General features: G+C 38.6%; 1 protein-coding gene across 1 annotated transcript; it reads left to right on the forward strand.

Moving 5' to 3' along the window:
* Nucleotides 1–11,543: 11,543 nt before the first annotated feature.
* On the forward strand, nt 11,544–13,333 carry cfd (complement factor D (adipsin)). Its single transcript, XM_026152129.1, has 5 exons — nt 11,544–11,629; nt 11,741–11,897; nt 12,173–12,314; nt 12,428–12,718; nt 12,855–13,333. Exons 1-5 carry the CDS (start codon nt 11,572–11,574, stop codon nt 13,032–13,034), a joined length of 828 nt encoding a protein of 275 aa, XP_026007914.1. The 5' UTR covers nt 11,544–11,571; the 3' UTR covers nt 13,035–13,333.
* The last annotated feature ends 888 nt before the right edge of the window (nt 13,334–14,221 follow it).

The raw sequence follows: 14,221 nt of genomic DNA on the forward strand, positions 1-14,221 counted from the left end.
AATTAAAGAGTTAAACATTTCAAGGACCGCAACGTCTGCACCGTCTATGTTGTTATTATTTTTTTTTTATAACAGAATAAAAACCTTGCAAGTCAGAATTAACACATCATCTATCTGAAGTTCAACAACCGGAGCACAGCATATAACAACTACTATCAAAGCATTAACGCTGCATGTGTAAATTGTTGTAGGTGTGTTTCGCTGATCGAGTAAGCATGGAAGAATCTGGCAGAGATGTCCTGTTTGCGGGAAATCCAGAGGGAAGCCACTTAGAGGGCTGCATTTATCACTCCCATGAGTAATAACCACCGAGGAAAACACAACTTGGCACCAAGCACAATGGCGCAATTGTTTTTTGGGGGGGTTTGTATACGGGAGGGGGTAAAATGAAGTGCTTTTAATATTCACATATATCTGTTACCAGTTTGGATTGCAGGCCTCTCCTCCTTTCAGGAGGGCTTGTTTAGCATTGAGCCCTGGGGGGAACAGGTGGATTTTTTTTCCCTCGCTGTGTCTGGACAAACCAGTACACACCAGGAGACAACATTGCAGAATGGATTTCATAATTCAGGTCTTTTTTAATTAGCTCGTAATAGCGCTTTTGCATTGGAGATCTGCACTATTTGCATGCCTCGTGAGTAGGAAAAAGGTGATTATGTTCCATCATGCCACACATCGATGTTTTCTTTGGCCAGGTGATGTTATGTTTGCTTGGCAGGGGTGCCCGTTTCTGCATTTCAGCACAAAGCATTTTGTTTTAGGGCTAATTACACGGCAGGCAAAGGCAAATGAGCCCCGTTTCTTCCTCTCCTCTGTGGGTGACAGTTATTGACAATCGACCCTGTCTAGCCATAATACGCCAGAGGGAGAGGAATCAACCACTTCCAACATAAACACTTCAGAAAGAGGAGCTTCAAATGGGGCAGGTTTTACCTTGACAACTGTAACTATGTTCAACAAATTAGTCCAAGATTCCCTGGTTGTTTACACACCTTGAAATGAAAAGAGACCATTTTTTTAATCAGACTGACAGCACGGATCCTTCAGATTTAGCATTTTGTTTTCATTGCTGTGGCTGTGAATGGGCACAGCAGATGACACCCACTCCAAGTTGAATCTGAATCATCAGATCTGATGTTTGTGTGTGTGAGTTTGTGTAAGTGAGTGTGTGCAATTGCCAGAGGGTCGCACTGTATTTTCAAACAGTTTTTTGGCATCAGTTGTATCCTGTAGGATTAAGAAGTACACAATTTGACTGTTTTCTGGCACTCATCATCAGATAGTCACAATCTTACTTATTTTGTCCGTTGGGTGTGTTTGAGCGTGCGAGAGCGTCTGAAACCAGGATCAAAGATCAGCAGATTTAGTCAGTGTCTCCCCCCGTTGAGTGACTCTCAGCCTTGTGTGGAAATGGTTGGAAGGGTCAGTGCCCGCCGGTCACCCATGCAGCTATTCCCTCTCCTGTGATTGTCCAGCGTCTGCTTCCAACACTCACTCGCAGCAGCTTCAAAGGACGCACCCCGTCACACCCTGCACTTCAAAGACGCACGGTCAACATCTGTGCCAATCAAACTGTGCACAGATGTGTCTGCGTAAGTCGCTACTGATGTGGCAACTTTAAATGGATGACCTGTCAGTCGAGATTTGCCCAGCGTTTTGTTTTTTGTTTTTTAAATCAGCAAGGCCCCCACAAGCTCTAAGTGATTTTCTTTGGCATTTTAATAAATAAATAAAATAAAACATCTCCAGCTGTTAGATTAATGGTCTTCAAACCCACAACGATTAAGCAAAGGGGGGAAAAAAGTGAAATTGGTATAGCTGCAAAATGTGCATGCAATTTATAAAGTCAAGAGAGACGAGAGTGTTCATATTGCAAATACTATTGTAAAATTTCATATACACAAGTCTACTTTTGTAGACTTTTATGTATATTTTAATGTGATTTTCACCAACCAGCAAGTGTGTTGGGGTTTTTTCTGCTATTGTTTAACTGAGTGCTAGATGTTAGCTTCCATAAACTGTACTGAAGTAACCGGAAAAAAAGACAGAGCAGTAGAGATGTGACATAAATTCTTCAGACGTTACTCTCAACAGGCCGAATAGTCCCACATTTGCCATTTAATATTTTAGACTTATAATTTCATAGCAATTTAGCTTCACCCAGCTCCTCCAACCCCCCTTGCACGCGTCTGGATTTTATTCAGTCCATTATATCATATTTTATCTGCTCTAACATGAATAATAATAGTTTATATTAATAGACTATTATTATTTTGTACCTTTAAGTCATCATAATAAAATCTTTCTCCTATTTGTGCCAGACAAGGTGCTTTATTCTCTATACTACCAACATTATAGAGGGCTGAGATTCATACATCAATAAGCCAGAGCTGCTCTCTTTAGGGGTCGTCACAGCAGATCATCTGCCTCTATCTCTATCGCCTATCGCCTCTTCTGTCACAACAGCCCTCTGCATGTCCTCCTTCACTAGATCCACAAACCTTTTCTGTGGTCTTCTTCTTACCTGGCATATATCCACAGAGTTGAGATGGTTTGGACATTTGCAGACATGTCCAAACCATCTCTTCTCTAACCTTGTCTCCAAACCACCCGACCTGAACTGTCCCTTTGATCTACTCATTTCTAATCCTGGTCTCTCCCAGATTTAAGCATCTTCAAATCTGCCACCTCCAGCTCGGCCTCCTGTGTTTTGTGGATGCTGCTCTCTCCAAACCATACATCACAGTCTCGCTACTATCTTGTAAATCTTACTGCTATCCTTCTGCCACAAATCACCCCGACACTCCACCCACTCCACCCTCACTGCGTTCCTTTTTCTTGTGTGCTGTCCGTCGCTTTCGATGGTTGCCCCCAGGTATTTAAGCTCCTCCATCATCACTACTTCCACTCATTGCATCTTTACTCCGACACCTGCTTTGCACATGCATTCTTTCAATCCCGCTGACAGCCTCCAATATGCATTGATTGATTCCATTGCACTGACAGTTATTTCAAATCCTCTGAATACCTCTACCCAGTAACAGACACGTCTACAAACACACTGGAGATATCAGAGTGTCAGAGGAGCACTGAGAGCTGGTGCTGGGCTCAGATCTCACGCTTTTGTAAAATACCAGATTCATGTCTTTCCTCTCAGGAGTTTGGAAGTTGCTCACATGAGCTGAAGTGCAGGTGGTCCCATATTCTGCCAAAATGATCTGGATCTGGATCAGGATCAGAATCTGAATCTGCGTAAATTACAGCATCTGAAAACCTCACTTTTCCTGCATGTTCAGACGAGGATTGCGGTCATAGATCATCCTCGCTGTGTGTGTCTGCGTGCTCATATTTTCTTTGGTTCCCTCCTTTTTTCACTTACTGTTTTTTTGCCTTTGTTATCTGTTTTGTTGTTATTTTGTTAAGTCCTCATGGTGGTAATCTTGCTTGTTTTTAACAGAATTGTATTTCTATTGTCAAAAAAACCCAACACACATTTACAAAAATGCTGATCTGTCGCAGAACTGAAAGATCAGACAAGTTTCTGCCTGCGCCGGACAATCTGAGCTTTTCACTCAGTTAAATTTCAGTTAAATTCATAAGTGATTAATATGACCCTTAAAGGACCTTTTTGTACCAAAGAATGACCATCAAAAAAGACACAATTCAGTGAAGTGAAAAGCTAAAATAACGGAAAATTTAGGACTTTGCAAATAAAAAAATATCAACAGATTAAATGTCAAAATAGTTTCAGTTGATCAGTTCATCAATTATTTGTCTTGGTGTGTGTTCTGTTGCAGAATTTCGCAAGAATGGGTGATATTTCTGTCATAAAGTGTTATTTCCATCATGAAAGAAAGATTTTTTTCATCCAAAACATTTCTTTCCTTTTCCGTTTTCTGTTCTTTCATTTTTTTTGGACTCACAGAGAACATCAAACAGGTTTAATTGTTTCTTTTTCTGGGACCTATTTCAGGAAGCGATCTCAAACATTAAGTTTTTTAGGGGGCTTTCTTGTTTTTTCAGCTTTTTCCTTTTTCTTTCTTTTCATAGTTCGTACATTCCTTGACCTTAAGATAATATCATTTTTTTCCTGAGATTTTTTTTTTTCTAAGTTGAGTTGCTTATTTAGGGATTAATATTGAACCCCTCACTGTAATTACACATATATCCTGCTCGAGCTTCTTTATGAATGTGTTTCAAGACACATTTATTCCCTTGTGGGAATGTGAGCTCCTGGTTCTCAATTTTGTGGGACTGTCGCACATTCTCACCCTGATGTCTGGATGTACAAACAAACTGAGCGCTGCACACAGATGGGTACAAAAGCCAGGCTTACGGCTGAGGCGAGGAGGAGTCAGGTGGATCAAGGAGCAATGTGGGAAAGGTGGAATCTCCCGCTGATCCTCCTGGGACCAACACCAGGAAGAGAAATGTCAGATTTACAGGATTCAGTGTTCTCCTGGGAAACATGGAGGTACTGACGCACATTCACACACGTTTACTGGGAAAAGAAGGTAAATAATTGTAGATATTTGACCGTTCCTGAGAAGATTGTCCTCACACAGTCAAAGACACCCTCAAACTTGTAGTCGCCTTTCTTTCAAGGTCTAACTGGCAGGTATGATTATACAAATGCAAAGTAATGCACGGTCATACAGACTGATAAACTGTCAGATTACAGGATTCAGCTTTTGATGGGAAAATGCTGGGAAACACATTCACAGACATATATAGATAAACATCTGACCCTCAGTTTCATCCTCTCTAGAATAGAAAATGTAAATGTGCAAAAACGAATTAGATGGAAAAAAAACCTTAAATTAATTTACCTTTAGATAAATATATATACATCTAGTTAGCATTTGTAAACACCATTTGTATCCTGACATCTTAAGCACCATTAATTACTTAATGTGCATATTTCATTTTACTGTAACAGAGCGATTTATGAAATAAATTTACATTTTTTTCAAATAATGCATCAGAATCAGAAGCATTTATTTGAATTGTAAACAGTCTGTTTTATAGATAATGCATTTTTATAGCTAAATACAACAGACGCTTCATTAGAAAAGACACAAAGCCTCTAAAAAGTGCCTAAACAGCTTGTGTGACCTTTTTTGCAAAACTCCCCAAACCTATTAACTGAAGATTTATTGTCATTAAGTATACACTGCATTGAAAAAAAATACCATAATTACTTTTTATGAGTTTGCATTTGAAAAAAAATGATTATATTTTCTCAACTAAAAATACAGGCTCTGTCAAATGGCTTTAGAAGAAATATGACAGTGAGTTACAAAATGTAAAGATGACAGTCCTGTGGGACCCCGGCCTGCAGTAAGAAGCGAGATTAGAGAGATTACAGTTAAAGAGTATCTCGTCCTGTGGAGCCCCTTCTAAACACCAGCTCCCATCAGATGGGCCTGGTCTGATGGAGGAAACAGGAGAGATTATACATGTTTAACAGTAATCCCCCTCTTCTGGAGCGATGCCAGTGCAGAGCAGAAGACCTCCGTTCGACTGGAGAAACAAAGAAAAACAAGGAGAGAGAGACAGTCCCGGGTGGAGAGTCCACACTTTTAAAAAGATTTACAACTTTCACGAAAGAATGCTGCAGCTGACTCGGAGAATAAGTCACGTACCAAAGCACGTGCATTTTGTTTTAAAGCTTTTAAAAGAGAAACGTGAAGAGAAGATGTCGATTTCATTCCTGACACTTGTCATGTTTGTTATCTTTTTGAGCCACTAGGCTCCGTGTCTTACTAATTAATTTTGTATTTTTTGGTGGGGGTTATACTACTAGGGTACAGGATGTTATATGTTTGATTCATTCATGGATAGATGCAGGCACAATTACTTTTAACAAAGGAAAAATGACTTTGGTCAAAGTTACTGTTAATCTTTCCTGTCACTGATGTTCAGTTGGCATTTCTAACCAACAACTGCACCTACAAAGTGAAGTTCTTCTGCAAAATCACCTAAAAAAAACGCCCCCCACACTAGTCAGTACAAAATTAAGGCCTATAGTCATCTTATGTCACTGGCTGGTGTCTTTGTAAGGTGATGATTCTGTTCAATTCAATTCAGTTTTATTTATATAGAGCCCAATCACAACAGCAGTCACTTCAAGGAACTTTATACAGTTAAGCAAACAAGACAAAGAAAGGCCAACAATCAATCACAACCCCCAGTGAGCAAACACGTGGCAACAGTGGGAAGGAAGAACTCCCTTTTAACAGGAAGAAACTACTGGCAAAACCAGGCTTTGGGGGACTTTTCACCTTAAGTCAGTAGTGCCATGAAAAAGAGACAGGAAAACAGAGAAAGAGAGACACTGGGGGTGGTGTAAGGCAGCGGTCCCCAACCTTTTTTGCGCCATGGAGCGATTTATGTCCGACAATATTTTCACAGACCGGCCTTTAAGGTGTCGCAGATAAATACAACAAAATAAAACTAGTACCTGCACCAAAAAAAGAAGATTTATTAATAACACACAGGAAAAGACACAGGGAAACTGAGTTAACGATAAAAACGATTTAAAAAATAATCGAGCTTCAACTCTCGCGGCCCGGTACCAAACGACTCACAGACCGGTACCAGTCCATGGCCCGGGTGTTGGGGACCGCTGGCGTAAGACACACAACAAGGGCCTTGCATCAGAATCAAACCTAGGCCACTACATTTAGCCTGCACAACCAGTTTGCGACACCAGCACCCCAGGAGCTTAGATCTAAATTAAATGCGGGCATGAGGTGGTATCTGTGTCAACAGAGCTGAAACAGATTTATTTATTCTCCGCAGCCTTTTGCCATAGCCACACTCACGCCAGCTGATAGAGGAATCCTAACTTTGTGTAGATTCAAACTTGAGTCAGACAGCAGTAGGACGGCTCCCCTCAGCAACAGGCAGCAGTTCAATATTCAAGCCAGAAAACAAGCCTTCACAGTAACAATTACTTATACTGCAGGTATATGTAAGACTCCATTCAAACAGAAGTGTTTTTCATTTAATGTCTAGTCAAATTTTTCTTATTGATGTTGACAGTTTATTTTTACTATAGAAATGCAGTTGCCATAGTGTTTCATGTTATGTGTGAAAACAATACAAGTTCACTTTTGTAAGAATCATATATGTCGGATGATTATGTTTGTTCTGTTTCTTTTGTGTCTTGGATTCTGTGCTCGTGATCGACCTGTAAATCAAGCACTAGTTTAAAACAAAGCATAACACATTAACTCAGGGTGTCAAGTGACATTAATGTGTGTGACACCAGTGATTACATGTTGTGGGACAATTTGCTGCTTTAAAGATCCATTCTGTAGTATTACCTTAAAAGGGATAGCAGTTTTTTTTCTGTACTTCATAAACGATATTTATGAATATTACAAGCAGAGTTAGTACTATGAGGCAGATTTTACTGACAGTAGTTGATTTTATTCTGGTTTTATTTGCATTTCTAATGTGGAATTGTGTAATGTTGTCTGTATGTTTTATAATAAAATTTATAAAAAAGCTCAAAAGCCAAAAGAAAATAACATGCTACCCATGAGGCCGATAGCAAGGAGAGATCAAAGACATAAACAGACAGTCAAACTGACTGACTGACTGATTGATTGAAAGAAAAGCCTGCCAGACAGACTGAGACTGACAGCCACGCTGAGTCAGTGTCTGAGAATGAGAGGCAGAGGTGGAATGAGCAAGCAAGGGAAGCAGAGAGCGAGAAAGAGAGGGAGAGAAATGAAACATTAGAAAACATAAAGTTGAAAATGACTGTGTTAATTTACCTCTGATAACTGGTTCAGTGCCAGACCACACACACGGACGATCAGATATAGATGTCTGCACATACACACACACACATATACACACACTGCATACCTGGATGGGTGGGCTCGATTGCTCGAGGCTACAGTTGTAGTTGTAATTCGTCTCCATCGCAACAACAACGACTCATGGCTGACAATCAAAATACTGGAACAATTCTTCAAAGCTAATTAAAGTCTAATAATCTTTTTATTCTGTAGTAACCATAAATTGGTAAATATGCAACTATTGAATTACATTAAATGCATTGCACGTCCAATAACCAAATCAGGTGGTGATATAATTTTTTTTAATATTCAGAATGTTGTTGGGTGAATTACTCACAGATTCTGCAGATATACCAAACATTTCTGTAGCTAAATTAACTCATCATCATCCAAGGTGGGTAGTCAGTTTTAACCTGTAATTTCTAACTATTATATCCTTCCTAACTTGTAATTGGGAGAATATGACTCATGACTTAATTGGTGAGGAGCAGGAAAATGTTATAAGGAGAGAGAAAAAATCCTCCATGCATGCTATTTCCCCACTTTACAGTAATGAACCCACGTGATCACTCTTCAGTCAGATCCCGAAGACATAAGGAAAAGAAACTCTTAGTAAGCATTTGTAAGCACTTTAATTACCATAATAGGTCTATTTCAGAGAAAATGGCCTTAATGATATAAAATTGTCATCCTGTTCAGTCAATAGACACTAACATTTTAGATATGGCAAGACATTTGTTCATGTAATTTACTGTTTAACATTCATTACATTTTTACATTTACTGTAAGTGCTTCAGAACCTAAAATGAACATTTGGTAACACATTCACGCTTTCAGCCAAATCTGAAACTTTTTTATCCTCACTGATGAGCGTCTCTGTTTTTCTAAAACATGGTCTTGTAGTTTTTGCTTGTACCTGCAGAGGGCAGTGCAGGCCTACAATTGTAAAAAAGTAACAAACTGTTACGTTGTCTCCCTCTGCGTGTCAATAGTGGTAAATCGTGACACTTCAACACGGATTCTCAAAATTTAACGCAATAAACCGAATTGTCTTTGCTCCAGGTAGCAAAAAGGTGTCACCAGCACATTATTTTCTACATTATTATTTTATCAGAATATATAAATTATTTTTAAGGTAGAATAGAACAGCCCTTAATTGTCATTGTTCATGTACAATAAAATTATGGGTACTCCATGAAAACTGTGCAGAAGTAAAATTTAAAAAATCAAAATAGTAAAGATAGAAGAAATATACACAGTCAGGTAAGAGTGAAAGGTATATACAAGGTTTAACACAACATGCCCCAGTTCCAGGTGATGATGTCAGGAAAGACCTTGCAAACCTGTTACTACATCTATTACAACACTATTTATGCTTCAAGTTTTAAGAAGTCTCAGGCTTGAGCAGTGAGAATCTTATACTAGACAAAAATGGGACCAGACACTGGTCTCTCCTCAGTTCCCAGATGTTTATGGACTGTTGTTAAAAGTAGAAGGGATGTAATGGTAAACATCGCTGTTCAACTGTTTTCAGACTTGTTGGTGCCATCAAATTCAAAATTATCCTATTGTTAGTATTATTTTTAACGTTAAACCTCAGTTTAAGTATTTCATGTGCTTTCTGTGTTTTATGGTAAATTAAAAATGGGGTTATGAAATTTGCAAGTCATTGCATTCTGTTTTATTTTTATTTTATTTTATTTTTTTCATTTTACACACCATCCCGTTGTTTTTGGAGTTGGAGTTGTAGATTGGCAAAAGTTTTTAATGTGTTTATAAATTTTCAAATTAGTGACGGGCCACTCGAATACCCTGGTCTGGAGTACAAACTGTTACAGTTACATTTAAATCAAGTGTGCAGTTTTACATATATGTGAAATTTTATATAGATTTTCATATATGAATATATATTTTAGTCTCATCCAGCTGCACACTTTGTAAATACTTCCTCCAAAGGAAATGTCTAATGGGATCACAGAGCGTGATGATAAATATGTGACCTTTTGAATAGCAGATGTTGTCCAAGGCCCAGACTCACAAATCTCTACTACTAATACACTTACAATCACAAAACAATTCCCTTTACAGTAGATGAATGTGGCAGAGAGGGTATGCTTAGCCAAAGAAACTTACAGTGCAAATATGAAGACATTTATTTACATTAATTGTAAAAATCAATATGTTCTTTACGAGCATAAGGCATAGAGTCCAGTGAAGATCATAGACACAGGCTGCTGACTAAGGAGTAATGATACATAATAAGCTTGAGGGGACACAGACTACAACCTAATTACCAGGTCCTAAAGACCTTTGCTGAAACGAAAAACCTCAGTATATTTCCCTGTCTATAATGCCTGACTGTCTCCCCCCAAATCAGCCAACTAGAAACATTCCCAGACATTCGGAGCAGGATAATTCTGTCCAAACTCCACCCAGTAGGAGTTTAAATTTAAGCAACCGAGAGCCTGGACAAGTATGCAAAGAAAAAAAAACAATTAAATACAACTAGAAACATAAGTGTAATATTAAGATCAAGGATTCAATACTTTTTTGCCATGTCATCGTTAGGAATTTGCCTCAGTGGGCCCATGTCTGACAATAATCACAGCAAAACACCTAATTATATCTGATATATGAGGGGATTTGTTAAGAAAACTACAATTAGTTCTCTGTGTGCACAGTACACAAACCTCTGTGTCAGATGACATCCTGATGTGAACCATGTGTTGACAACATCGAAGTGATTGTGCTTCTGCTGATTTTAGGCGGCATCATACATCACACAAAGACACAATTACATACCATTGCAAGTGGCTTTTACTGTAAATAGCAGTATCACGTTCCTGAGTTTCACTATCACTATCAATCTACTGTTACCTTTCTGTTAAAGCTTGGAGAGGGTTAATGTCTCCTTAGGTGCTGATGGTACAGACTTATCTTAACTGTGAGTTGAGTCAAAATGTACAGGAAATGGCCTAGACTGTCATTCTAAACACAGTACAGCCAAGTTTTTTTGAAAAAATGTTTTTTCATTGAAAGCAGCACTGCTCAGCTCGCCATGTCGTAAATTTCAAAGTTGAGAAACAAAGTGTTAAATCATCGAAGCATCTTCAAACCTACAAAGATATTTCATCCATTCTGTTTCTGATTTATATTTTTGCAATACTGTGCCTCTGCATATAGGATTTCCTTGGTAAGGGCGTAAATTACGAATTGTGTCTTTTTGCAGTGGGTATGTTTAAAGTCTGAGCCAAGATGCCGAAGCTTTGCGCATATTTTCAACACATGCTGGAATTCCTGCCTCAAAAACTGCTTTGCAATGCATTTTCTCGCCATATTTTCCTGCATCTCTTACAGAAATCAAAGAGGAACACGATGTTTTCTTCTGAGTGTTGTGTTTATGAACCTGAAGTTATAAGAAGCCAATTAAAGCATGAGTTTCAAAAACTACTGCTACTATATACTACATACTTTGCTCATCTTCATTTAAAGATCAACTCAATAATATGACTGTATCAGGAAAAGTCACACATAGGAATTCCAAGCAAAGACAATGGCAAAAAAATAAAAGCCATGCAAAAAAGTAACGACCTCAAGAACATGTTTTATGTTTTCCTGTTTTTCATTCCAGGAAACAGAGAATGGGAGGATGGTCCGACTCCCCCTTGTGCTTTGCGTAATATTGGCTTCCTTTGTTCCAAATGAAAGCCTTTAAAAACAGCACACATGCTCGTTCTGTATCAGTTAAAGCGACATCATGGTGTCAAAGGTGCTCGTGGGTGCTGCTGTTTTTGTTGTCGCCCTCATTTCAGAGAGTACGTTTGTGCTGCTTTGTCTGTGTTTTTTGGTGCAACATTTCAGATGTTATTTTTCTGCTATTAATATTTTGCGCGTCTGTAAAAGAAAAATATGCTTCTTCATCTCAGGTGCGGGCATAATCGGAGGCAGGGAGGCAGCGCCGCATTCTCGGCCCTACATGGCCTCCATCCAGGTGCCAGAAGGGGAGAATCTGAAACATGAATGCGGAGGCTTTGTGGTAGCAGATCAGTGGGTGATGACTGCAGTGCACTGTCTACCTAACGGGTAAGGCAACATTTTTTACAGTGTAACAAATGTATGGAAACATTTGCAAGATCAGAATCATATTAGCATGATATTTTCCATTTAAAGCTGGTGCTGTTTGGATTGTGTTTGTTTGTATTTGCTTGGGCAATAATCTCTCCTGTGCTTGTTCAAGTTTCATGTTTAAATTTGCTCAATGGCTCTACAAAAGCATTTAGAGTTTGCTTTTATGTAGTAGATAACTCTTTTTCTTGATGATTATTCAATAATATAACACTATTGTGCTCTTTTTTAAGACCAGATGGAAGGAAGGTGATGCTCGGTGTCCATTCTCTGAGTGAACCTGAAGAGACAAAGCAAATCTTTGACATTTTGGAACTTCACAATCACCAAGATTTTGACCCAAGTAATTATGACAATGATATTGCTTTAATTAAGGTAAGTGCATATGCTATGCCCTTATACTATCCGAATACTCAGAAACAAGAGTCTATAATAGTAAACCAAAACAGTGATATAGTTGGAATCATTATCTGTGGGGGCTTTTGCAGCTGGATCGTCCATTTAACATTTCCGAAGCGGTTAAAGCGGTGGAATTTCTGCGTGCTGGAGGCACAAACCCCGACACCGGTAACGAGGTCGAAACAGCTGGCTGGGGATCGGTTGACAACCTGGGGGCCAGACCAGATAAACTCAAAGAGGTGACTGTCGAGGTGATTAGCCCAGATCGGTGCAGACGCAGCGACTACTTTGGTAGAAAGTTCACCACTAACATGATATGTGCACATAAAGTATGCGCAAACCCCTGTGACCAACCACATAAGAATGAGGACAGTTGTGATGTAAGTTTTACTTCCTTTTATTCTACTAAACATAAATGATGAAACGTGAAAACAGTTGTTAGACAGCTGGCTTAGATTGCATTACTGATCCTAAACTTGTGCTTTTTTTTCCTGCTTCTTTGTTGTGGTCATTCAGGGGGACTCTGGGGGTCCTCTGCTCTATAATGGCGTTGTGGTGGGCATCACCTCAAATGGCGGAAAAAAGTGCGGCCAAACAAAAAAGCCTGGAATTTATACTATCATCTCTCACTACACTCAATGGATTGACAACATCATGAATCCACAGCCAGCCGCAGCAGAAGAGCAGAGCGCATAAATGAAAGCAGATGTTACATTCAAGTTTTTAGCTACAGCTGACTATGCATCTGTCACAGTGTTTTTTATATATACATATATGATTAATGCATGTCTGTAGGAGCAGTTCATCAATGTGTGGCAAATGACAAAAACATATGTAAACGTCTTTATTTTTTTCTACTGCTCCTGATTGCTCCCTCTATGGGCGTCGCCATAGGGAATTGTCTGCCTCCATTTTACCCTCTCTAGCATCATCATAACAATCACATAATGTAGCACTTTGCTGTATTATGGAATTAATAAAAACGTAGTACATGTCTCGTGTTATACCTGTACCTTGCAGAGATAGATAGATAGATAGATAGATAGATAGATAGATAGATAGATAGATAGATAGATAGATAGATAGATAGATAGATAGATAGATAGATAGATAGATAGATAGATAGATAGATAGATAGATAGATAGATAGATAGATAGATTGATTGATTCTACCTAAAATAAGATTGTATTACTGGGCATCCCAGCTCAGAACAGTAGTAGAGATGAAGAGATTGGTTATGTTAAACAGAACTCCAGGAATGCCAGGAATATTAATATCTACAGTGCAATGTCTTAGTCAACAGTCTCAGAGGAAAATTAACGTAATACACGGGTTAAACAAACACTGCAGGTATGGAATGCAGTGCATGCAATTAAAGGGGAAAGTAGCAGGTCATGGACCATGCTTACTGTTCACTAGGAAATATCAAGTGTCCCCCCTCTGTACTTGTTATTTTTAATAGAAGATAGGCCAAAAGTTAAGAATAAACCAATTATTTGATGGAAACGTGTTCACATTATCTACTCCAGGAAAAAATAATTGGCTTACTCCTAGGTGACTTATGTATAGACATCTAAAAATTAGACATCACATCACTAAACACACTGACTGTGGCGTTCTGAAAAAGGATCCAACCAATATCGAATTATGATTTCATCTACGTATTCCAACAATAAAACATATATGTATTTTAAAAAGTGAGTGACAGAGATATCAGAAAATGCCAGATATATTATACAGCTTTAATTACTTTAACTTATAAGAAGATGGACACTTATCATTGCTGTCACTTATCAGCTTTGTTCTATCAATAGTTTATATATCTGTTTGTAGCTAAACTATATTTCAAATGAAGCCAACCCTGAAAGTCAGTCGGTGCCTT

The sequence above is a fragment of the Astatotilapia calliptera genome, chromosome 19 (genome assembly GCF_900246225.1).
Source record: "Astatotilapia calliptera chromosome 19, fAstCal1.2, whole genome shotgun sequence".
In the NCBI taxonomy this organism is placed as follows: Eukaryota; Metazoa; Chordata; class Actinopteri; order Cichliformes; family Cichlidae; genus Astatotilapia; species Astatotilapia calliptera.

What these genes read in the sequence shown, in the direction of transcription:
- cfd (XM_026152129.1), top strand. Translation starts at nt 11,572, where the DNA reads ATGGTGTCAAAGGTGCTCGTGGGTGCTGCTGTTTTTGTTGTCGCCCTC. An exon ending in TGTCGCCCTCATTTCAGAGA is followed by an intron (nt 11,630 to 11,740) that starts GTACGTTTGTGC and finishes TCTTCATCTCAG; the next exon opens with GTGCGGGCATAATCGGAGGC. An exon ending in GTGCACTGTCTACCTAACGG is followed by an intron (nt 11,898 to 12,172) that starts GTAAGGCAACAT and finishes CTCTTTTTTAAG; the next exon opens with ACCAGATGGAAGGAAGGTGA.